General features: G+C 35.1%; 1 protein-coding gene across 1 annotated transcript; it reads right to left on the bottom strand.

The window, feature by feature from the left end:
* Positions 1-684: 684 nt before the first annotated feature.
* Positions 685-27081, bottom strand: LOC142344709 (X-ray repair cross-complementing protein 5-like). Its single transcript, XM_075396582.1, has 10 exons — positions 26797-27081; positions 26191-26324; positions 23207-23397; positions 14430-14577; positions 13735-13856; positions 5952-6283; positions 3724-3890; positions 3184-3397; positions 1975-2105; positions 685-1535 (listed from the first exon to the last, which is right to left on the bottom strand). Exons 1-10 carry the CDS (start codon positions 27056-27058, stop codon positions 771-773), a joined length of 2466 nt encoding a protein of 821 aa, XP_075252697.1. The 5' UTR covers positions 27059-27081; the 3' UTR covers positions 685-770.

The following is a 27081-nucleotide window of genomic DNA, read 5'->3' as shown; positions in this document are numbered from 1 at the left end:
GAAAATATATTCAACTGATGCAATTTTGATTAAATTTCGCGAATCGATCACTGTTCACTGCTCAGTTAATAGAGCTCAGAGTTCAGAAACTGCAGCACCAAAATAAAATTTTTCCTGGGTTGAAATTTAACGAGAAAATGCCACAATAAATTTCAAAAATGCTATTCCATGTTGGATCTATTCAGTTTCGAAATATATCCTGCTACATGCGCGTACTATTTGACATTCTTTCCAGTGGGGGCGAAAACGGCTGTGGAGCATCCTTGATTTTGCTTTGTTATTAGCACAATATATCTACAGGAGAAACTAATGTAAAAAAAAAGGTGGCTAAGTGTTACAGATCCATGTAATTTCTTCAATTCCTAGTTACCTGATTACTGGGTCCTATTTCTTAACACAAGATTCCAATTCTTCAGAGATAACCCTTATTAACTGTCGTGACAAATTTTTTCTAAAAAATACAAAAATACTGGGATCGTTCTGTTTATCCCCACCCCAGCCTACTGGGCATTTAACTTTACGAACTCATGCACACGTGCTATTTTGATTTTTTTATAGAAGTGTGCTATACAACAAGATAATTTGTAACTAGGGATTATAAAAAAGCAATAGGCGTGGGTGTGTCGCAAGTGGACAATAGACCCAACTACTGCTGCCCAAAAAACTCAAATGATAAAATCAAAATGCAGCTCATACTATTATTTAATTCACTAAAATTGTACACAATTAATCAGGGAGTGAAAAAGAGCAAAATCAAACAGGTTCAAATTTTAGTCTAGCATGGCCAACAAATCAGAAGCATCGTCGTAATTCTCATCTGTTACATCAGCACAAGAATTCTCTCTGGGCAAAGACGAAGTGTCAAAAGCGTCACCATCGTTGAATGCGGAGGCTTCCGCAATTGTAATATTTGACAAATCACTTTCAGAGTCGTTTATTAAACTAGTTTTAGATTCCTTCAAAACATCCAAAAAATTCTCCTTTCGTCTTGATTTCAACAAATCTCGCAAATTAATTAGAAACGAGTTGAAACTTGAAACAAAGCCTCTTTTAATAGCTTCGCTTCTGTAACATAGAATCAGCTCGTGTGCTTTGGCGAAAAATTCATCATTGAAGGAATTAGTGATAAATTCGATTGCTTTATCTTCGCATTTTTTGCACTCGGCGCTATAATCAACATTTGATTGTTTCCCATTTGATGTTTCCTTCCCATCCAGTATCTTCTTGAAATCGTCATTAGGTGTTTTTGATGAAATTGCCATCAAAGTTTCAGTGCCATTTTGGTTCGCAACATTGTTTAGACTAGTAATATTTTCTAGCTTAGCATACTTCGTATCGGATCCTCCATTGGCAACTTCGTTTTCTGCGTTTATATTCTCCGTGCCATCGCCTGATTTAGCCATGAATAGGTTCTGACCAGTTGATGGTTTCACTTTTTCTACTACTTTTGTCTCGAACAAGGAATCCATTTGGTCAATGGAAGCAGCTGCGCCCAATATGATACTCTCATGTGGTTGCAGACTGGCAGTGATGGCCTGAACAAAACAACACATAGATATATTCATCTGTCGTTTCATAAAGTTCTAAAATACTTGCTAATGGATCACTGCCAGGATCTGGATTCACAATGGCATCTATCAACGATACAGGCCTAGTGCTTTAAACAATTTCTCAACAGTTGACAATCTATCTAAACTGGGCATTTTTCATAGCCTTGTCACTCATTTCTCCTTGTTTGCCGATGCGCCGGCTCTTTAACATTTCGATGCACCATAATTAAAGCTCGAGACCTAGATCTTTCAACCTCATCTTGGACACATTATACGTTTGTCTGTATCCTCAATGAATTACTCAAGATTTTCAATGCTGTCTCCAACGCACTGTCCGATCAAAATCGAATCCAATTCTACCTTGAACTGTCCCCCTATCCTATAATACCATCTCAATTTTTTTTTCTTAACTTAGTTAATTTACCCGGTCAACATCCGGAAGGTCTTCCTCTGGGTAGAGTCTTTTGTGTGACAGACACTGATATGTGCGTTGGAGGTAGGGGTTGAAAGTCGTTCCTGACTGGTAGAGCTCAAAGTGTTCCAGGTCATCCGCGTCTTAACAGAGGAAATCAGTTACTCTTCTAGACATTAAATGCCACATTAAACACTAAACAAACATCCGATCTATCTTTCGTTCAGAAGTTCTTAGAATTTAGTCATTTGCAACAAACTAAGTTTTCCAATTTCATTTTACATCTTCCATCTTTTATCTTCCGATTTTTCTATTATACTAGAGCTTATTACAAACCATCGAAATACTTCAATTAGCAAAGATTATTGAATAAAAGAATTGCTCTCGGAAGACAGGTAAAGGATTGGGTTTGATTCAACTCAGGTCAAACTCAGGGGGGCACAGGGGGTTGTTAGAAAAATTCCAAACATACCAAAGTGAACCGTACACTTAGAGACCATGAGGCAACACAGCAATATAGAGGCTCAATGTACTCGGGCATTACCAACTTAATCCCATTTATTGGAGAAAAGTTAAGATGTCAAAGCGAGCAAAGAACATTAAAGAACAAAAATGGTGCGCAAACATCGGGATGATTGCGCCCAAACGAATTGATAAAAAAAGGCTTAAGAAAAGACCACACGACTAATATAATTGCTACAGAAAAAAAACTTAAAAGCACTATGACAAAAAAACGAAAAAAATGGGAGGAAAAATAAACGATAACTCATATCTTTTCAGCAACCTATCTACGTGGACAAGTCGCAACGTCCGAAGAATCGCTCTTGTGTATTTTATGCGACCATCCACGCAAGACACAAGGGCAGATCGTAATGAGAGAGTAAGCTTAGGGGGCTGGACGAGAGGGGTCCAAATCGCCAGGTTAACGAGGGTGGACGTGGGGGAGTATTGGGAGTGAGTGGGGTCAAACATTTGAGATTAAGAACCGCCCTCACACAATGAAAATCCTGAAAAGTTTTTTTGCGAATTTAGACCTTTAATAGTTAACTACCGCCAGATGAGTTCAGCTGCTTCAAATTCTGAACGAGAGACTCAAAACGCAAGAAGCTGATGACGAAAAGGTTGAGAGAAAACGGTCAAGCAAACATTTTGCATAAAAAGACACGTACGAATCGTTTTATTCCTTTAAACGTCGTTCGAGAGCCAACAAAAACTCCTAACCAACTCTGGCGCTGGAAACTAATTGGTCCATTGCACTTTGCTGTTCATTGCTCGGTCTCAACTGATCCACAGACGCTATCTGGTCGAAAGAGGGAAGTGTAAACATGCGGAGGTCATCGGCAAAAGGCAGCTGAACTCCTACCAGATACTCGCCACCCATTTCAGCGGTCTCGTCTACTCGCGGAATTAGAACCACCATACGCGGATTGGAGGCCTGAAAAATTAGCGAGTGATTACTCGAAACACAAACCAGACTCGCTCAAAGAATAATCCAGCGTTCATCTAAATCACAAATAAACCCAGAGGATTATCACAGTACCAACCAGAGTTATCAGTAAGGTGACCAGAAGATGTATGATTTATTAAAAAAACGTATGTTCAATCACCATCTGATTTATAACCCTCACAAGTAGGGTCTTCAAATTCAGCCCAATTTATGAGTCGAATAAAATATCATCGGCCTATTTCCCAGTAATTTTTGATAAACAAATCTATACATAAGGTAATGTAAAGGACAAGTCAGAGACAACAACCTCTAACCTTGTTATAAGCATATCGGACAATGATAACACGGTCCAAATCAATGCAACTCCTGATGAGAGCAGAGAGAGCAATTGAGGCTGTCCTATTGCCCTCTTGAGCGACAAATATCCAGCTGCTATCTCCCACAACATCACTCACTGCAATCTGCTCCAGTTTTGCAAAGCCTACAAGCATAAGCGACTAACGTCGGGAGACTTGCTCAGTGATTGAGCGACTTGAGGGCTGGTCTGTTCATTTTGAATTGCTTTGCTGAGCAACTGATGTTCAAAATCACTTTTAGCAGAATGAGAGAAGAGAAAATAGCCTAGAGAAGTAAAAAAAAAAATTAGGAGCACTATAATAGCCGGCTGAGAAGATGAGGGCGGCTATTAATTAACATAGCTGGCAGATTGCCAGAAAATAGCCGCAATAGATTCGTAGATCGGCAGTCTAAAAAACAGTAAAAATACAGACCAAAAAAATTCGTCTTTTCATTGAAGACTGATCTGTTATATTTTGATTAAAAGTTATTGCTGCCTCTATTAGCTGATCTCAAATAACCTTCATTTAGAGTGACACACACCCATTTGACCTTATCTCTTTGAATTAAAGTAAATAAAAGTCAATTTCAAATTGAGGAAGTCACTTTTGAGAGTGAGGTAAGTCAAGTGTGACCAAAAATTTAATCACGCGCATGAACAAAAAAACTCGCTCCACTAAGAGCGAAAAATGACGTCACACATGCAATTCAGTTGAAATTGCATGAACGAATGAACAAAAAGTGGCTGTGACGTCATATGGTCGTAACAAAAATCATGACGACGAAATAAAAAAAAACCAAGAGAAGGCCAATAATAGCCCCAGCTATCGCTGTGCGGCTATTAATAACTAATTGAGGGCCAAAATGAAGCCTATTGAGCTTTATACTAATGCCAGCTATCAATCGTTCTAATGAAATTTGATAACCTACTGCCGGGCTTTATCCCGCTTCATTTGATTTTGCTCCATTGACCTGGACCGTAATCGCTACATTCTGTAATTCCAAAAGTGAAAGATGAAACTCGATTCAGTTGAAGCAGCGAGTGAGCTAAGTCAGAAGTCAAACATGAAAGTAGCGACTAACGTAATACGAATAAAGTAATCGAAAGGTAATACGAATTGAAAGAACATAGCTACAAGAATCCCTGAAGCGACTGAAAGGGTCGCGTCTCCTCGAAAAAAAGATTGCAGCCTAAAGCATTATATTCAGTCTAAAAACAATTAATTTCTGACTCGGCAGATTTAATTAAACCCTTTTTCTTTAATTTCAAACCACTGTCGTAACGAGAAACATTTCAACATTAACATCGTTGAAGCAAGGACAAAACAAATTACGGCCAATTCAGAAACCATATAAAAAGGCTAAAAAGCTTCAAATCATTTCATAATTTTCACAGCAAAAACACTATTGTTAGAAAAATCTTTGTAAAGATGAATTAATGAACAGCCAAAGATTTCAGGATGGATGAATACTGGCTAATAATAGTCAAAACTGAGCCGCTCTTAAAATTCAGAGCTCTCCAATGAACTCTGAGACCCAGTAGACACATTGGGAAAGCACAAAGCAGATACCAATCTTCGAAACTCATCTGAAAAATGAAAACAAAAAGTTAGCTCAATTATTTTTTTTGGCTTCACATACAGAAGTTAACAAAACATCTCTTATTGGAGAAATAGTTGTTAAAATCAATTCAAACTATAGCATAACTTAAATTTATCAGAGAACTGAAAAGATAAATTGAAAAAAGGCTAAAATCTTTATTAACAATTCAAAATACTAGAGCAAATAAAAATGTAGGATCCGGTACAGAGAATCTGAAGTTGGTCTGAATAAAAATCCGACTTTGTAAAAATACTGCCCCGCTTCTTTGAACTGTGGAAGAACAAGAATGATCGGCAAAAAAAATTTTGAAACACGCAGAGAAATTGAGTTCAAATCTGAAAATTAATCTCTGAAGGCGAGGATTAAAAAAACCCTTTCACAGCATGGCACAACATGCATCTGAAACAACTCGTCATTCCAGATCATAGCAGCTGAGCTCGGAAGCATAGCAGTCTCCCTTTATTTTCACCACGCCCGGACTCTCGTATAAATTCGTTTGAGACTATAAAACTCTTAAATTCTAAATTTATAATGCTTCTATCCCCCAACCTCAGAAGTAAACGCATATGAGCTAATATACTGTTCCCATTATGATTCATCTTACCAATTATCCTCAGACACTTGGCCCCATCAGTCAACTTCATCTGCTCCTCATCTGCATCTGTCACTGGGATCAAAGTACTGCCATACCTGTACCCCTTCACCAACTTATCCACATCTACCTCTTTCTCCTCGCCTCTGATGACTTCATTTGTAGCATCACCATCTCCATCTTTCACTTTGGGGGCATCAGCTTCACTCGAGATTATATAATATGTGCGTGTGGTCTTGAGAGCAGCTGAAGAGTCATCTGAAGGATCATTAGCATCGCCTGCCTGCTGTTCTGAGCTGAGTTTTTGCCACGTTTTCAGTCTTGCCTCTTTTACTCGAATAAATCTAAAACAATTTCAAGTAGCTAACTTTCAAGTATAGGCTATATAATAATGAATTTCACTTAACTTGGTTTGAACACGCTTAGTAAGTCCCTAACGGGGTTTGAATTTGATTTCTCTCAAACACTGTCCATACATATGGGAATGATTCGTACATATGGGAAAATTCTTATTAGCTATATCAAAGATATTCTCTGACTTCTCTTTTGAAATTGGGAGGACTTGAAAATGGACTATAGTTGGCAAAATCACGCGCAAGTGACATCAAATTGTTGTAGCTTGTAACTCTGTAGAAAAAAAAACATCGGCAACGGTGGCGATTACATTTTTTAATATTAAAATATTTTCTCGTTAGATCGAGTTTTGGGATGTCCATTTTCTCATATCCCAAACTTGTTCTGTCCGAAGTGGAAGTTTACCTATCACAATTTTGTAAAAGATCACAAGATCCATGAATACAAATTGATGAGATTGGGATTAAGTTTACTGATGGAAGATAATCATTGTATTCTTTATCAGCAAACGCACTGCTTGAACGTATCCATTTTAGGCTCTTTCTCGAAGCTTTTCTATTTGCCTGAGGATAGTTTTATTGTCGTCTTTGATATGACTTTCCTGTGAGATGGTTTCTTTGGTCGGAACAATCAAATCTTGCTTGTTCTATTTTTTGCCAGGAAAGTCGCACGCTTTTCAACTTATCGAAATCGAACTTTAAACTAGTCTCGTTAGATCGTGTTTTGGGATGTCTAATTTCTCATATCCTAAAATTGCTCTGTCCAAAATGGAAGTTAATCAATCACAATTTTGTTTTATCTCAAGATCCCAAGATCCATGAAGACAATATGATATAAGATCAGGAGTAATTTTACCCACTGAAGATAATCATTGTATTCTTTATCAGCAAAAATGACTGCTTGAACGTATCCATTTTAGATTTTTCGTCTGAAGCTTTTCCATTTGCCTGAGGATAGTTTTATCGTGTCTTTGAAGTGTCGAAATTGGTCTTTAGCCTAGTCTCCTGGCTCCAAGCAATAGCAATTTCAATAACTTTTTCAAGCTGCATTTTTTCGTCCACAGAGCTGTCATCCGAGATACACTGTCAATGTCATTTTCTTGGCGTCAAGTAACTCATAGAACCTGTTGCAGTAGAGACGCAGTATGACTATAATTGAGATGCCCGAAGCTCTGCAAAACTAGATTTTAAAGCAACAAATTCAATAAAGCATTTAAAACACTATTTGATTGCACCTCTTTTCATCGAAGATGGGAACCAAAAATAACAAAACAACGGACTAAATTAGGGCCAATTGCTCTCAAACGTCCGGTGAGCGGCTGGCTTCGGTACTAGCTAGCTGGGGCTTAGGGATGCTGGCGGGCGGATGAGAGGAGTGGGGGGGGGGGTGTTTAAAGCAATGGGTGGTTGGGATGGGAAGGCTGGACGTCAAAATCGCCAGGTGGAGGAGTGGATCAGGGTAGTGGGGGGGGGGGGGTCAAACGATTAAAAACTGCATTCAACATGAATTTATGTCTTTCCAAAACAGTTTCGATTAACCGCATTAGTTAGACTAAAAGGGCGTAACGCTCCAAGAGAGCTGCTCAGCCACATGATGCACTCGGAGATTTACCTATTCATGCCCTTTTTGAGGAGCAAAAGAAATCGTCCTTAGAAAGTGCTTTTAAAAATGCAGACGTAACTTTTAGTGTGTAGTGAAGGGGGCAGGGGGGGCTGTAGGAAGTTGAGGGTATTTGGGGCTAGGAAGTAGGGGGTTTGCGTCGGGCTTCGTAGTTGTGAGTGTCTGTAGTTGGGATAGGGAGGATGTAATGTTTTAGGAAGACTTCTCAAAACTACCTTTCATCTTGAATGTTAAAAACAGTTTCTTATTACTTACATTAGAAACTAAGCTAATGTTAAAGTCCAATGTTGGAATATATAATTAAAAACATAACCCGATAACTTCAGAAGAATTTCTCTCGAACAATTAGTGGGAGCTCAAAAGACTGAGCGGAGTAACTAAATTCACTAAGGGGGGCTTCAAATGACGTCATAAACACTAAAATTCAAACTGGAAAAAATACACTAATTGCGGCTCACTTATCATTTGACATTTAGTAGTGAAATGCCGCCAATTGAATTCAGCTGCTGCCACTTGTGAATGAGAGAGAAATTTTGATCACACAAAGCGAAAAAGTCAAGGGCGTAAAAGTCAGTCGAAAAGTCAAAACGGTCAAGCAAAATATTCCATAAAAAGACCAACACATTTACAAAAAAAACTTCAAACTTGGTTCCAAAGCAATCGAAAACCTGAAGAGTACGAATACTCCTCTTCGGGTCGTAAAAAGTCCAAATGACTAATATAATTGCTACATACTTTTTGAGAGCAATTAACTATAAAAAATTGTAAAGTTTAAAATTATCTGAAAGCTACGCTCCCATGAAACGTTTCGCTTCAGCTAAACTTTATTCGCATTCCATCACCAAACAAACATCGAATAACATCATGCTACCAGCTATTCCAACTCGATTTCGAAAGAGCTGTTTCGCAACAGTACGTCGTTTAAATAAGTTCACCTCATATTATTTACAAGTAATTTTCCATGAGTGTAACTTTGAGGACGGAGCTCATGCAAAAAACAAGACGGCTCGTTCAAGTCTGTGCGTAGCACATTATATACCAATATAATTCTCAAGGTTAGAAACACAACCATTGATTTCTGCCAGAGAAACCATTGCGAGTATCCGAAAGCAACTTACATGAATTGGAGAAAATAACTTGTACTGTTTGAACTAAACATTGTTTTTTTCCGCAGACAAAAACGAAAACTCCTTCACACATTTTAGAAAGATAAGTGTAGAACAATTTGAAGGACACGAACACAGACAAACTATACAAACACACACCCAACAACCATCACACTCAAAAAGAACAAACAAAACATAACCGACTAACGTCGGGCTAATTGCTCTCATACGACGCGCGAGCAGTTGGCTTCAACAGTAGCTAAACACGGTTTAGTGAGGCTAGCTATAGCTTAATTGAAGAGGCGTGAGGTGAGGGTACTAGATGATGACACCACGCCACCTAACAGCAGCTGAAGTGCGGCATCAACAAGAGTTAAGGAGAGAGAGAGAGAGAGAGAGAGATAAAACGTGAACGAGAAAGAGAACGACAGAAAACCCAACCGACAGAGAGAGAGAGAGCTAGAAAAATTTTCCATGAGGAGATTCGACTCTTCAACTTCCAGTTTTCTAGCCTTGTTAGTAATTAAATTAGTAAAAAAAAAATGAAAAGTGCGAAATTTAAAAAAAAGTTTCCACATTACGCAGTGAAAATATGTTCAAAACAATTTTCTGTCTCTAGAGCTCTGTCATGTAACCCATCTGCAAGGCTTAAAAAGTTTCGTTGGCCAGTAACTCAAAAAAGGAGAAAAATATTTAAAAATTTTGAAAACAATTGCAAATTTTAACAAAATCTTGCCCAAAAATTTGACATATAAACAACTTCAGCACCACTCCATTGTCTCGAAAGACTATCCAGTATCCATATTTCAAGTCTTAAATAGTTTCAATGGTTCATAAAGATCCATAAACTTCTAACATGATAATTTTCCAAAAAATTGAAAACATTAATTTTCAAAAAAAAGCTAAAAAAGAATTGGTTAAATTCGTGATTAAAAAATCTTGAAGAACTTTCCATTACATCTAGAAATTATTGAGTAACATATTGTCAAACCCAGGAGGAGGCTCCTCCGCTCTTGAGGCTGAAGAAACCTAAAATATGAAAAACAATTTAAAAATGAGAACAGCGAATATTTTTTTAAAAAATTGCCTAAATTCGTGATATTAAAAACGTGGAAAACATTCCATTACACCTACAAACTTTGCAGTAACCTATTAGAGAATCCTAGAGGAGGTTCCTTGGCTCTTGAGGCTGGAGAAACCTAAAAAATGAAAAAAAATTCAAAAATAAAAACAATTGCAAGATTTATAAAAAAAATTAATAAAACTTGAGATATTAAGTTGAAAATTAATCCTTGTCCGTTAACAAAAGTTTCAGTAATTTATTATCAAACCCTCCAGGAAGTTTTCTGGCCACTGGGTCTGGAAAAACTTGAATAATGACAAAATGAAAATTGCAAATTTTGTCAAAAAAAAATGCGAAAAATCCTGATGTAAAAAAGTTGATAACCATTCCATCAACACTAGAAACTATGCACTAACCCATAGTGAAACCCTAGAGGGTTCCTTGACACCTCGGCCTAAAAAAACTCAAGAAATGACAAAAATTTTAAAAAACTTGAAAATTAGTATAAATTATCGTGTTTTTGCTTGGATTACCAAAACCTATAGCTCTTAAAATGGTGATAACAAGTACTCCTGAAAGAACTCCTAAAAGACTTTTTAACTTTAAACTACGGCCTTCCCAGTAACTTCACCACACTAAGCACTCGAATGTCCACTAAATGCGGCTAAGGTCATCTAATAAAACTATACCCGCTGGGAGCCACCTGTTTATCCTGTTTTTAAGGACGAAAATTCATGGGTCAGACGAAAAATAGGTCAAGCAAACAATCGCACAAAAAAGACAAGCATGACTAATATAATTGCTACAAACTTCATTTGAGAGCAATTACTAAAAACCCCAAAACCAAAAAATGAAATTTAGAGAAATTTTTGGCAACTGATCGCTAGTCAAGATTCGTCACGTTCAATTAAGTCTTCGTTTTTTCCAAATAACTGGGTGTGGACTAGTTGAGGCAATTAAATAGGTAATTGTAGTTTTGGCATTTTGCCATTTTTGATGTCTCATGAGCATAATGAAAATATTGAATTTCAAAAATTGTTGTGCTACCAGCGAGAATTGAAAAACTGAATTTTGTTTTTGGATAAGAAGACGCAATTTGTAAATGTAATTTTTCCTTTCGCCAGTTTCTGACATTTCTGCCACTTTTTGAACTCAGCCTTTATTTGTGTCTAACATTTAAATCAGCTGACTCTCTCAGACTAACTCTTTCTTTCCCTCTCTCACACAAAAAACACAAACACACGCTCCAATAAAAACCCTCGCACAAGCGCACGCACACAAATAGAACCCCGATACAGAAATTTAAATCTTCTTTTTGGCAGCTGATCTCTACCCATGGTCCGCATCGTTCATTTCAGTCGTGCTTGTTTTGCTCGTTTTGGAAAAATAAGTAATGATTTCTTGGGGCAATTGTATCGGTAACCGTAAAATTGACATTAAGTTCGAATTTTTTTCCAAAGATTTTGTGATTTTGATGCTTTATGAGCATCAAGCACCAATTCTTTTTCATTCAACATCTCGCAGGTGTGATGCCAGCTAGATTTATTAAACACAATTTTAGTATTCAACAAATTGAAAACCGCAACTTAAAGCAAATATTCGGTAACTTTTCTCTATTTTTTAAGATCTCGCAGATGTGCTACCTAAGTTAGATTTGATACCCAAGATTTTGTTTTTGAACGTTTTAAAAACCCCCAATTTGTAGCAAATGTGAAGTATTTCTTAAGATTTCTGACTGTTTTTGAGCTCTGCCTCTACTTGTGTCTAACTTGTAAAAGAACGTTAAATGTTGTCCCTACAGGTTCATAATAGTTTTGTAGTAAATTGGTTATCACCAAATTTTATGTCCCGGCCTTTCCACTCTTCGGATCTGGAAAATATCAATTCGAACGCCAATTTCAAAATAGAAGTGTAAAATAATTTTCTAATTTTCAAAAAATATATGAACAATTGCAATGTTTTTCAACCCGGCGATCGATAAACTGTCTAACTATCGCATTCCTCTGTATTGCATTATACTAGAGGAGGTTAGATCAAACGACAAGATAGGGAATACAAAAAGATAAGAAAAGATTTCCATCTTTACTTTTCAATAGTAAACTTAACTGATTTGATGTTCATTCCATGAAACCGCTTTTTTACGTCTTCGTGGTTTTGTAAATAATGCAATTGCTAGTTCCGATGAGATAAGAAGAATTGCAAAAACCACTCCAGAATTTACAAAAGAATACATTTTTCTGCTTTTAGTTTTAAAATTTAACAGTTGATTTTTAAAATCGTTAATTTTTAGGCTTGAAACTGTAAAGAATTACTCGTGACAATCAAAACTCCCTTTAACCAAAAACTAAATTTACATAAAAGGTCGTTTGTTTCTATCTTAAATTTCAACGCGATCTCTCTCCCCAACCCCCCCCCCCCCCCCCCCAACCCCCCAAGCAATCTTTTTCCGTTTCGGTGTTTCTTCAAAACTTTAAAATTTCCCTTCATTTTAATTTTTTTGTTAAATTTTAATAACATAGCTGGCAGATTGCCAGAAAATAGCCGCAATAGATTCGTAGATCGACAGTCTAAAAAAACAGTAAAAAGACAGACCAAAAAAATTCGTTTTTTCATTGAAGGCTGATATGTTATATTTTGATTAAAAATCTGTATAGGTTACTGCTGTCTCTATTAGCTGATGTCAAATAACCTTCATTTAGAGTGACACACCCATTTGACCTTATCTCTTTGAATTAAAGTAAATAAAAGTCAATTTCAAAGTGAGGAAGTCATTTTTGAGAGTGAGGTAAGTCAAGTGTGACCAAAAATTTAATCACGCGCATGAACAAAAAAACTCGCTCCACTAAGAGCGAAAAATGACGTCACACATGCAATTCAATTGAAATTGCATGAACGAATGAACAAAAAATGACTGTGACGTCATATGGTCGTAACAAAAATCATGACGACGAAATAAAAAAAAACATAGCAGGACAAGTCCTGACGTACAATTCAAAGAATTTTCATTGACTAAACACAAAACTAGACCTAGAACGGACTATGAATAGATTGGAAAAGACATTTAGAAAAAAATCCGATCTAAAAAATTGAAAAAACAGTAAAAATCAAAGTGAAATTGCCGCATGTGAACAAAAAACCACTAGCGAGAAAGCGAATTTTTGTTCAAACATCGTTTTCTCACTCTACTTTAAATTTGGAGCGAAAAAATTTCACACCGCAAAACCATTCGCTTTTTCGCTCCACTTCCTGTTTCGGCGTGACCAAAATCACTACTCCAATTTGACTTCAAAAATCATGAAAATGTGTGAACAGATCTTAAAAAAAAAGACAGCGCCCCAATACAATTCAAATTCTTTGAATTGTAAAAAATCAAGAGAAGGCCAATAATAGCCTCAGCTATCGCTGTGCGGCTATTAAAAACTAGGGATCAAAACTAGATCCCATCTTTTTTCTCTACGATGCGTAAACAAAAATTGAAAATTTGACTGAAAAAAAAGCCAGCCTCGCATATATGTTCCTCCTTTTTTAAAAAAAAGTTGAAACAATAATGTTCCTTCTTTCTATACTTATTTGCACTCAATCAGAAGGTGCAAGCTCAATCAAACGTTAGAATCAGGGCAGAATTTAAGTCTTGGATTAATGGTATTGTTACCTAGTAACCGGTATCTGAGTTGATCCCAACTCGAGATTCACATTCCACCCTGTCACTTTGCTCTCCTTGCTTAGGAAGAACTGCAATACTTGTGTGACGTCAGCATACGAGTAGAACGCACCCTAAAATACATGCAAAAGTAAATGAAAATAACATACAAACGTCGGGCGAATTGCTTTCAATCGACTAAATAGGAGTTGACTTTGGTGGCAGATAGCTAGTGCTTAGCGAGGCTAGCCTCAGTGGCAGAGGGGGTGACAATAAAAAAAAAGTGGAATGAGGGTGAGGGAGTAAAGGGCTACATATAAAATACGAATTGGGTAACTTTTAATATATTTCGTATATTAAATGCTGCCAAAAAATATTTCTCGCCATCCTTCAATTTCTTTTCAACAGTAAAATCTTTGTATATATCTCAGAGCACATTGAGTCAAAAAATGAAGTTTACCTAAATACCCACACCCTCATAACGTTGCTCAACGAAAATTCAAAATTTGCAGTTAAAAGTGTCAAAAATTGAATATCATACTCATCCAAATATTAGTCTTAATAATATTCACACATGCAGCACTACACTAGCTGCATTAAAATTCGACTCCACAAACTTAGCGTAACTGTATAGGGCCATAATAAATTAGAAAAGAAATTAAGTCAGCCAACAAATTGTAAACAGCACATGGTTATCTATTACTAACCTCAACAGCTCCGCCTTCGTGCAACTTTTCCATCACTTTGATCGCTCTCTTCTGAGTGTTTGTGAGCAACTTGTAGTTGTTACTATTGCTCGGAGGTCTATGTGAAACCCTAGAAGTGCTCGGTGCTGAAGTCGATGGCGTGCTAGTTCTGAAAGGCAACAAATTGTGTTGTTTTGTGGCAGCTACTTGTAGCGAAAAAGTTACCCCTAATGCATATAAATAGTTCTTTTCAGTATCTTTCCGAACAATTTTACCTTAAGCAACCTCATGAAACCTGAATGTAGTAATGCTCGATGGCTTGTAGGACACTACTTTTCCGTCCATTAGTTTTTACAGATAAATGAAAATTGTTACAACCTCATGTAATGAGAGAAGGAACTATTTGCTAGCCTGTCATTTTTATTCTCCTTTTTCGATCCCCTAAATATTTTGGAAGAGCTTACAGAGAAGAATATTTATACAAAAGGGTTTTTCGAATTTCATTTTCGAAAAGACATAAAGGAAGAGTTAATGGAAATCGATTGTCAATTTCTGACAACAAATTGATGAAGCGAAGAAATATGAGTTTAACTAGATTAAGAAATAACCACCGCACCAAGTGTTCCAGGCAGGCTTCGAGTCATAGAGCATTTTCATTGCCTATGGTACCATTTTTCTGCTAATTCCTAATTTTTCTTTTAAATGGTTAATCTAACGGACAGTAGACGACTTGTACCTTTTATAACACTTGATTAATTGAAATAATTGATATTTCTAAGTTAAAAGCTATTGAATGTGACCACTTGAAATAATTGATATTTCTAAGTTGAAAGCTATTGAACGTGACCACTTTTCCCCTAATATTTTAGAAAAACTAGTCAGTTTCTGAATTTTGCACGCGTTCATTCTATTTATTTGTCACGCAATTTTTAAGTCTCTTTTAAAATGTAGTTTTGCGTTATTCGAAGATGCATACTTTACATTGCTTGAAGGTAACTGAAAGCATCTTTTCGTTTTTCTGACTTTGACAACGACTTTTTTCAAAATTGTTTTTGGAAAACTTAAGAGTTTAACCCGATTTCTTTAGCGTTGTTTTATGAAGTCAATTAATGTTATTAAGTAAGCGGCAGTGAGTTAGAACTAAATTATTTTTATACTCAAATGGGCTTTTTTTTGTTCAGTCAATTTTGGCCGATCGATATATTCATCGAAGAGAAATATGAGTAGTATCATTAGAAAGCTGGTCCAGCGCAGAATTCAAAATTAAAAAGACTTTTTTTATTTTCGTATTTTCCGAGGAGTTATCGAGGATTGAAGTTTTGTCTGAACAACGGGATATTTGTTCACTTTTAGTGTGATTTTTCTTCAAATTCAGATATTTTCTATAAAAATGGTATTACAAACTTAAATTTCTTGCCAAAAAGGAGCCAATTTCGTGTTCCTAAGAGACTAAAGGCGATAAAAAGACTAGTTCTCGTCTTATATGGAGCTTCAATATCAAAAAAAATCGAAATTTTTTGAGAGCTGTTTTTTTTTATAAAACTTTTCTACTTTTCTTGCTTTTTTAAGTCACCTAGAGACAAGTCACTTTTCATATCGAGGTTCCATTAATTAAAAACCTCCTTTGCAGTCAAATGAAGCCCAATGAACAAAAAAAATCGTTTTCAAGGAATTACTGTTTTTTTGAAATTCGACTCTGAGTTTTCGTAATTTTAATTAAAATTTTGAATTTCCTTTTCAGGTTTTACTAATTTTTTGCAATCTTATAGCATGGACTCCTTGACTAACAGTGCAGTATGTTCCGTAATGAGATTTAAGTGAACATATCTAGTGCTTTGAGTGGACAGCTAATGGCTGTTAAGACTTTAAAAATAACTTTACGGAAATTTTTTGGAACATTAACCAATCATAAACTTATTATCGTTAACTGTAAGTCAGTCTCTGTGATTACAGCACCCTCTTCCCTACTACTTTAACCAAATGTGGTCTAGCTGGCGCTTTTATCTTCTAGCTTTTAGTAATATGACTTCAATGACACAAGATTTCAAAAAGTTTTAAAAATTTTTTTTGGATATTTCCGTATTATTGGTTAACTTGAAATCTTATCACAATATCCCATTGACAGCTCCTATTGGCTTCAAGAAGACGTTCAGTGGGTCACAGATAAAATTTTCGGAGAAAAGCTTATGGTTTCAAATGGCTTCGACCTTTTCTTCTCGCAATTCTCTACCGAATTTTTGGTTTTTGCTTGATTTTGTTGTTGTTTTCATAGTCATAAGAACTATAAGACTTGTTAAGATTTCTTATTGATCACCTATGCATGACAAAAATCCTCTTACTCCTTTTGAAGCATATTTGAGCGTATTTTTTGACTTCCGTTGAAATTTATCGAATTTAATGGATGTTAAGAATTTAAAAAATAATTTTCCGAAATTTTTTTTTGAACATTAACCAATCTTAAAATTTTCGTTAACTCTTGGTCACTCTCAATATTAACAGAACCCACTTCCTTTCTACACAAACCAAAATAAATTTCGTTGGCGTTTTTATCTAACTATTGATTATATGACTCAATAACACAAGAATTCAAAATTAAAAAAAAAAAAATTGGATATTTTCGTATTATTGGTTACTTTTGAACTCTTATAACATTATCCAAATTTTATACACACTATCCAGATATTATTTTAATCCCATTGGCTTGGAAAATACATTCAGTGGATCACAGATAAAAATTTCAAGAAAAGCTAATGGTTTAAATGGCTTCGAAATTTTCTTGCAATTTTCTGAATTTTGGTTTTCACATCTTTTTGTTGTTGTTTTCATAGTCTTAAGACTTATTGTGATCACTTATTGATTATATATGCAAGACAAACATATTTTTCCGCCATGGTGTTATTTCTGAGCGTAGTTATTGACCTCCGTTAAAAGCTTTTGAGTTAATGGCTGTTAAGACTTTAAAAAAATATTTTCGAAAATTTTTTGAACATTAAACGATTCTAAACTTTTTTCGTGGACTGTTAGCCAGTCTTAGTCTTTACAAGATCCCTTTTTATTTCTAATGCAACCAAAAATACTCTGGTTAGTGGTTTTATCTTCTACCTATTAGTTTTAAAACTTCAATGCCACTAGTTTTCAAATTTCTTTTTTTAATATTCGGGCATTTTTTTTTATTTTTGGATCCTATTGAAATCTTATCACTTTATCCTAATACTGATAGTATCCATTGGATTAGGGAAGAGGTTCAACGGATCATGTATAAATGATTTAAATTGCTTCGACACTTTCTTCTGGCACTTTTCTAATCAACTTTTGGTTGTTGCCTGTCTTTGTTGTTGTTTTCATCTTCAATAAAATGTTGTAAGCTCTTATGGGCCAAATAAGAATGGTCAATAAATTTGTTGTCCATGGAGGCATAATTTAGCGTATTAAGTGGATTCCGTTGAAAGCTAATGAAACTGATGTTTTCTCAAAAGTTTCGTGGTACTAATGTATTTGTTCATATTTGACTTTTTGAAACTATATTGAAACTATAACAAAGAACAATTCCATTGCTGTTAAAAAATTAATTGAACATAAAATTTTTTAGTGAAAAGTTCATTTTTTGCCTTCGACACTTTTCTCGCTCAATTTTTTTCTTGAAATTGCTGTTTTTGCCTGTTTTTGTTCTTTAGGTAGCCGTAAATTGCTGACAAGCCTCTTAGGCTTGTAATTGAGGATTGAATTAATGATATTAGCCGAACCAGTTAGTCAGTCAGTTTGTAGCCTTTGGTCTTAAAGTTAATGATATACATTTTCAAACATTTTTCAAACTTTTCAGTTTTTGTTGTTCTTTTCGTCAAATTGTAACTTATTTTCATCAATGAGAAGTCACATCCAATTTCCTGTATTCAAAAAAATAAAATATCTACTGATAATATTTGTCACCCATGCTTTGTTTGTTGGACAAAATGTGTTTTTTTAAACGTTTTTTGAGTGGTCATTTTTGCGCTTCTTTTTCTCTTCTTTCAGAACAATCACGTAGTAACAGATCCCAATGGTTTACAAATGTGGCCCAAATAAACTTATTCAACCTCTCAGTATGTTTCCTGCAGCTGAATCAGTACAAAATAAGAATTGAATTAAAAATACATAAAATTCAGATAATAGCTAATGATCTTAATGGTAGCAATAGTTTGTGTTTTCACAAATCGTTTCTAATTTTTTAGGTTTTTCTTTAGTTCGTTTCTAAGGCTTAAACTACCCAAAGACAAGGCCTTTGTGTTTTGTAGTAACTTTTCAGTAATTCATCATGGATTATTTAGTTAAAAGCTAAAGATTAAGACTTTTGAAATTTCTTGGTTTAAAAAATGATGCTAATTTCTGAATTTCGCCTCATTAATTGTAACATAGTCTGATTAAGAAATTTTTCCGTCCGCTGTATAGTTAGGACAAACTAAATTTGAAGTTAAGGTTTTATCTGACAGCATTTTGCATTTTAAAGTTGTTACTATGTGCTTTTAAATTTAGATATTCAGTTTTTGCCGTGAAATTTGTTTTTGCTATTTTTTGTTGTCTTTTTGTCTCGTAGTCTCCTTAAGTTCAGATCTCATTGGCGCTGTAATAAGGCATGGCATTATGTAATTCAATTAGTAGATAGGTTATGTAACGATTGTTTTAAACTCAAGCATCCATTTTTGTTATTTCTTCATTTGGTTGACAATTAAGTCAAAAATGTAGATGAGCTCGGGTCGGAACATCATGTGCGAACGCACATTAACGAGCCGCCTTGTTTACTTTATCATTAAACAAAAATTGTTACATGTTTTCTAAGGTGTACAGTTTCAATAGCTTGGCAGATCAGAAGTGAATTATTTATTTCGTTATCTCGGATACCAATTTCCAAAATATTTTTTTTTAGATCTGAACCCTCTACTTGCATTTTTGCTTTATCATTTGTCGCAAATAACGAAAAGTGTTATGTTTTCATTAATGGTGGAAGACAGGAACTCGCTGTGTGAAAGTACAGAAGCGCAAGCCTCGTTGGTATTTTATATACTACAAACACTAGTTCAGTCAATAGAGGTTCAGAACAGATTGAAGTCCACAACTCATCAAAGAACTATCTTAAGTGAGCTACTTTACGCACTAACAATTGATTTTAACAGAGCAATTTTGCTCACGCCAGATTTAGAGCAACAAATGGTCACGCAAAAATCGAGAACAAGACAGCAAATTCAACTTGAGGAGCGCAATCAAAAGACCTTCGGACAATAGTCGCGAAAAAAACCGAGACCATTTACAAGAGACCACATTCAAAGCAAATTTTACATTTCAATGAAAAAACTAAAACTGAGGCCTATAAAAGACAGAAAATCACGCACACAAATAAGAACGTATCTACAAAAGAATGCTAATGGCAAATAAAATTTAAAAAACTAATATTTTTTAAAGTTTTGAAGCACTAATATTGCTTCGCCGCCATTCAAAACTGACTGTTGAACCCAGTCATACAAGTACAGAACTGCTTTTAAAGAAAAATTTAAGTGATTAAAATCGCAAACCAAAAGCAAAATTTAAGTGATTAAAATCGCAAACCAAAAGCATAATAGATAAAATAATCTTTAAAAATTTGGAAATCGGAGGTAAAATACATTTGGATAATGGTTTTAGAGGGAACATGCAAATTAAGAGAGACCTGTCAGGGTGAAAGAAAGCTACTCCGCGACTTAATATCATACTGGCCTTACCTTTTATACAGTTTTTGAGGAAAAAAGTTAGAAGCGTCAGACGGAAAAACGAAGATGAAAAGCTAGGTAGAAGAAAAAATTGCATACAAAACCAGCAGGACTAATATAATTGCTACGAATTTCCTCTTAGAGAGCAACTAAAAAATTTTTAGATCAATACTGGATTAGATATATAATACCTTTTCACATTCGATGCCGCGCGTTTCCTTTAAATTTATATATTTAATGGTCGAGAACAGGGAAGTCGAAGAAGTCAAAATTCGAAAGGCAAAAGTCGAGGTCGAGAAAAAATGTTCTAGCCTAATAACCTCCAAAGCACGTAACAAAACAGAAATGTCTAGATAAATTGCTATTAACCTGACTAGTTTGCGGGTGAACAGACAAAACAGTCGCACGCATAAGACCCGAATAGCAGAATAGTCCCAGACAAAAAAAACCCAGAGAAAATAGTCCTAAGACAGTAGAACGAACAATCACACCAAATAGTGCGAACTAAATATAGAGTTAATAATATGCACACCAATAACGTGCACACAAATTAACAAAGAAAGCCTTAAGCAATTAATATGATTAAATGTCACTGAACAAAAATTGAGCTGATTACAACAGAGTTTTTGCCAAATAATGTATTTTGAAAGAAATTTTTGGTTTAATCCTAATTCATATCAAATAATAACAATGTATTCATAAGCTTAACTCATATATGTTTTTTAATTGTTTGTAGATTATACAATTTTTTCGATATTTATTCGGGACTATCTTGTCTGCTTCTCTGGGACCATTTTTTCTGCTTTTATTGGACTATTGGTACTAATTTGTACTTTACTGGTACTAATTTGTATCCTCCTTCAACAATATCAATGACAAATTCACGTGGCTTATTAAAAGTAGATGTCGAAATTGCACCCTTGGAAAAAGATGTGTGACTTGCGCGGACTAACAAACTAGGGTGCAGACCACCCGTTGGTAGGAGTGATGCCCAGAATCTTTAATTACTACTACGTGTACTAATTATTATTATTATTGAATTGACTTGGTACCCGCAATACGTGAGTCACTTTGTTAATTAATTACAAAAACAGGACCAATTTACAGGATACTGGTAGTATTTAAAGTTCAGAGCCTTTAATTTCAAAAGAGCGTTCAGTGGTTTCCGAAATAACACTGTCGGACATGTACAGTCAAAAGTTGAGATGTCATTTCGCTGAGTGCGAATATTTTCATATTTCACATCTCTCAAAACAAAATACTCTTCCAATTTGACTGATTTTGTCCAATTAAAGTTTGTCCTCAAAAATTGTTTTGCTGAAGAACGGTTACTGCGTGGTCCCTTGAAAATTTTCCAATAATCATTGAAATTAAGGGCAGTATCACAGTTGTAAATTTTGTTCAGCATAAGAAGATCCTTTCGAACCAAAAGAAAACTGATTGGCAACAAATTATGGTGAATCAGGCTCTGATTGTAGTCACTATCGGTGAAAAATTTCTTATTCAAAGCCCACTTGAGCGCTCGTCTTTGCATCTTTTCTAGTTTTCTGCAATTTGGCTAATTCGAGAACCATACATTTGACGCGTACAGGAGAATTGATAAAATGTAACTTTTGTATAAACTTACTTTTACTCTCGTATCTGTAAACATACCCGGCAGATTGCCGGAAAATAGCCGCCGTTGATTCCAATAAGCATGATTGGGATTGAACGAATAGAATATATTGAAAAAAAAAAGATTTTTGTACAAAAACATTTTTTAAGTCCGATTTATTTTGATGGCATTTCGTAGTTCAACATACTTCTGTTTCTTAGAGAGAGGCTACAGGGGCTACTATCAACACCAATAAGCATTAGAGGTGGTAACTAAGACTTATAGGAACGACGTTCAAATAGCGGGCATCTAAAATTGGGCTTTATGGGTTTATCCCGTTTCTATTTCTGACTTCAATTTTTTATACCGACTCTGTTCATTTTGAATTGCTTTGCTTAGCAAGTGATGTTCAAATTCACTTTTAGCAGAATGAGAGAAGAGAGAAACTAGCCTAGAGAAGTCAAAAAGATTTCACGCAAAATGTCGAAAAAGCGGCAAAATGGTAAAGCGAAAAAAAGTTTGACGAAGTAAAAAAAAAAAATACGTCCGCAATAATAGCCGGCTGAAAAGATGAGGGCGGCTATTAAAAAAAGGAACGTTTCTCTTTTGTGCCTTCGATAAACGCTGATTGATTAGACTGTCCCATTTCAACTTATTAATAATTATTATACCAAGATCATTCACTGAAGATTTGCATGTAATTTCTGTATCATCTGCATACAAGTGGACACTACACTGATCACTTTTTCACATCAAAACATATAGCTTCAAACTTTACCATGTTGAATTCCAACCTGTTTTCTTTTGACCATTTGATAGCTTTCTTTACATCATTTTGTAGCAAAAATAAATTAATTTGACTTCCAATAATTTTATCTGTCATCGGCAAAAAGATGTGCTGTTCTCCATTATAATATACGTCAAATAAATGGAATTAATAGTTGAAACGTGAAATCGGAGCGAATTAGGCAGATGATTGTGAAAATTGTCCTCAATTTTAAGACAAGAACTTCTCAAAAAATGCTGGCCAAAGAGACTCGTGATATTAGAAGCTTCCACGTGCTTCTGATGATACCACTCGATTTGTAACGCGAAATATATGAATGGTTTGCTGTTGGTTAAAAAGAAAAGCCAGCTGATCATAAACCTCCTCCTTCTACAAACAAAAACGGAATAGAAAAGTTCCCTTTTGTAAACCTAACAGGCAGAGTTTTAGTAATCGATATGAGCTTGAAAGATGCCTGTATAAAAATTTACCATGTATAGGATTTCACGGCAACAAAGTGCACATTGGACAAACTCGAGATAATTGTTTCCTTTTGAGAGATCTCCTCTTAAGCATAACTATTTCCTTTTAAGGAAACCGCAAGACTAAATCAAGCACAATTTAAAATTTTTAACAATTTTTTATATATAATGTGTACAACTCAATGATGGTTATACACGTCAATTCTGTCCATATTATGTACCAAATAACAGCCACTTACTCATTAGTGTGACCATTCTGTTCATCATTTCCACCACCATCACCACCCATGGAGTCAAGCCCAATCACAGACAACTCCGCATTTACATTCACCAGAGTCTGTTTAATATCCGCGAGTCCATCCGCGTCGTCATCAAACTCTGCCAGAAATGCGGAGAACAGAAAGATTCGTTGACGTGCAAACTTTTTGCCCTAAAAAATAAGGTACCCTTTCAGAGGCAAAATTTGATCACAGTTGAACTTTAATTTCCAGTTCGGATTTAAAATCTAATAAAAGTTTATAAAAAAACTCCAGGCATGAGTAACAACAGAACACAGTTCGCTCTTATATCATGGAAACAGAAATTCTTACAAGTTACTGAGATAATACGTTTGCCTGAAAAAATCGAAATCAGTTGCGAAAACTTCTCTCACGCCAATTCCAAAAAATCAAACACCTGAAAAACTTATTAATACACATTTCTAGACTCAATACTGGAGTCGCAACATTGAAGATGGAAAATTACAACTATTCCCACCAGCATTAAAAAAATCGGTTTTTAATTAAGTACTGTGATGCCTCTAACTTAATTGAAATGAAATTGTCAACCATATTGTTCCCAAAACCGCACTGAAATAACTTTATTTAAGAGAGAAATATCTTTATTTAACCAAAACACCTCAAATTTAATTAAGGAAAAGTCATTTTTAGAGTCGGGGAAGTATTACAGATATAGGCCAATTGGTTTTTCCTTTCGATCATATAACAAAATCGCGTTCATGACACGAAACTCAATCGCGTTCAATTAATTAATTAATTAATTAAATGCATGGGATGCTAGTTTTTGCATTAACATATTACCTTCCTTTTTAGAATCTCGGAGAAAATCCAAATTTCAGAGTATACTTCATTTTTCTCAATATGAAGCTCGCTGATAATTAGTGATGGCATTACTTACATTACTGTTGTATCTGGTCTCCATAATTTTCCAGCGAAATCTTTCAAACATACATGACAGAGTGGATTCCCATAACCGTTGGAAATGAGATAAAAAAAATGATTATATTACAAATATTTTTACGTGCATGCTATTTTGATTGAATTTCGTAGTCAGACACAACCCTGTTTCTTGATGAGAAGATAGAGGGATCAGCATCAAAATTAACAGGCATTAGATTGTAACTAAGACTTGAACAAAATTCAAGCAGTGGGAATCTAAATCTGGGTTTTATGGGTTTCTCACGTTTATTTTGATTGAGTCTTTCCATATTGAATCTGCTCGATATAGAAGGCCTTACTAAGCAACTGCTTTATTAAAGCATATTGATCAGAAGGAGGGAAGAATTAGACTAGCCTAGAAAAGTCAAAATAGCAGGACCAATCCTGAACAAAATGCAAATATATAGAAGAAAAACTGTAAAATCTTTTATCGGACCAGCAAGCCTATTGAACAACACGAGCCAAAGATGAAAATTAGTTTCATAAAATGAGAGAAAACTAATATAGCCTTCAAATTTGAAAAAAAAACACAAAAAAATGAATATAATTGAATTAAATCTAAAAAACCAGCATCCGTTGACCACCTTGCTCTGGACTATCGAGATTGAAACAGAAAAAGATGCAAATTGACAGCCTGAAAAAGTGTTCTAGTTTAATGAGCAGTTTAAATAAGAACTATACCTTAGATCGGGTTCTCAACTGAGGGCAATTTAGCTTAATACCAATGCCAGCCAAGAAATGCTCCAATGAACTCTGATAACCTAAAACACTATTACTTAAGGACCGGACTTAAGGTCAGTCCAATGTTTCTTTTGATTTTGCATTTGACAGCATTAACTATATTTTGTAATTTTTGCATGAATTTTCACTCAGGAAAAAAGCTTAAAACTATTACCAGTTAGCAGTATTCTTTAAGGCACTTTGATAACTTAATGCATTCTCACAATCGGTTTTAGCAAGAGACTTAATTCATGAATACACGCAATTCAAATCACTCAAATAAAAATATAAAACGTGAAAAAGACACTCCAGAAGTGAAATCAAAACAATAATCTAGGAAACAAGTCAAGCAAAAACTTGGCATTAAAAAAAGACGCACACGTTTACAACAGTTGCGTCAAAGTCCGTTCGAGCAATTATAACCAAATTAACAACATCGCATGACAAGGATTTTTGAAATCGACAGAATTTGGACTGCATTGGTTGATTTAAGACCCATTTAACAAAACTCAAAAAATCGTGAAGAACTGCACAACTTTGAGTTCAAAAAATCGAGAAAGACCTTTTCAACTTCAATTTAGTGCCCGCAATTTTAGCACACTATGCTTTTTTAGAATTTTAAAGCCAACGTAGTGCCTCCAATGAAAGTTAATGACCACAGGATTTTAACCTTGTTTATCGCATTTTAAGATCACTAAGTCATGGAAAAAATATGACAATACATCTTTTAAAAAGACAGGCCACTAATACAATCAAAACTCTTTTGATTGCAAAAAAGGAGGCACCTAAATGATAGCCTTTGAGAGGTTGATGGCGGCCATTAAACAAAACATAAATTACGTTTAAAAAAGCATCTGTTCAAAAGTCCACTAAATTTTTTGAAACCAAATGCATTCTAAAGTCATCATCAATTAGCTTTTAACAAAAATATTAAATAGGTTCACATACAACTCCTTAAGAAGTCAACGGGTTCTGTCAAATTACCATTAAAACCACAAGCCATTAACTGATAATATTACATACGTTCACTTGGGCCTCATTTGAACAACAATGGGACCTGTTATTAAAGGGACTATGTGAAGATACAAAAAAGCAAATATTAACTAATATCAAAAACTCGCAAAAATTTTCCATGAAAACGCATAGGTGGGATCGGAACAATAACGACTTCATTCAGCTGTTGATTTAAAAAAACAATTCAATTTCAGCGGTTTTTATCGGCTTTTGCGGTTTCATCTTCGGAACAACGAGATCTGAAAATAAAACAAAATTAAATATGTGCTAACTTGGGTGCATTTGTGGAGCAAGTCCAGTCCAACGACTACAGCGTCCAGAAAGTCTCCTTCCGATTGTTCTGAGGGAGACACCTCGTGCATCATCTCAATCAGTTCAAATGTTGGAGTCCTCAGCCTACACATAGCTGAAACAGCGTTGTCATTAATACTAAGTTAAATAATTGCTTCCAGTAATTGCAAAAAGACAGTCGTCTTCAGAATAAATAATTGCATGTTTTTCACCGGGTGAGGCCTTTTTTGAGTGTCTACTACAGAGAAGATCGAATTTCTATTATTGAAGAGCTACTTGAATTCACTTTAAAACAAATAATGGACCAGCTAAATGAGTAATTGATGAAAAATTCCGATTACAACTAGACAGCATTGAAGACCTGTGATCGAGATTTGTGTACAATTTTGGATAAATGCTAAATGATAATTATTTTATTGAAACGATATCACATTCGAAAGATAACCCCTCTTAACTGTCTGTCCACCATGGTGCTCAAATTTTAATATGTAAATGCCATTAATTTACTTTCGTTAGACTCTGGGAAATTCAACTATTGTCATTGATCATCATAGGTTCACCAATATTTGACAGTTAGTGAGTCTTACTGGTAACATTGGTATACTGTCCCTCCATTTCATCGGCCAAATTGTTCTGAGTTTCATCTGTTCCAAACAACACAATGCACACTTCATCCTTACTCTCACTAAACACTTTCCTCTCAATCAATTTGGTGAACAGCGCAATTGCTCTCTTGAAATACGTAGTCTCACTCTCAACTCCGTCGCTTTCGCTTCTTTCCACTATTTGCGATTTCATTGACACGCCTACGTCCATACAAATGCAAATTGCCTCCTTCGTTGTCGCCATGTTTATTTAAACGCAAATCAAAA

Source organism: Convolutriloba macropyga, chromosome 8, assembly GCF_964194025.1.
Source record: "Convolutriloba macropyga chromosome 8, txConMacr16.3, whole genome shotgun sequence".
Lineage (NCBI taxonomy): Eukaryota > Metazoa > Xenacoelomorpha > Acoela > Convolutidae > Convolutriloba > Convolutriloba macropyga.
Note: the sequence above shows the minus strand (reverse complement) of the source record. Positions and strands in the feature narration are given on the sequence as shown.

Coding starts and splice junctions, on each gene's coding strand:
- LOC142344709 (XM_075396582.1), bottom strand. CDS start 27,058: ATGGCGACAACGAAGGAGGCAATTTGCATTTGTATGGACGTAGGCGTG. Junction 26,325..26,796: donor ACAGTATACCAATGTTACCA/GTAAGACTCACT, acceptor ACGCTGTTTCAG/CTATGTGTAGGCTGAGGACT. Junction 3,891..5,951: donor CAAGTGTCTGAGGATAATTG/GTAAGATGAATC, acceptor TTATGCTTGTAG/GCTTTGCAAAACTGGAGCAG.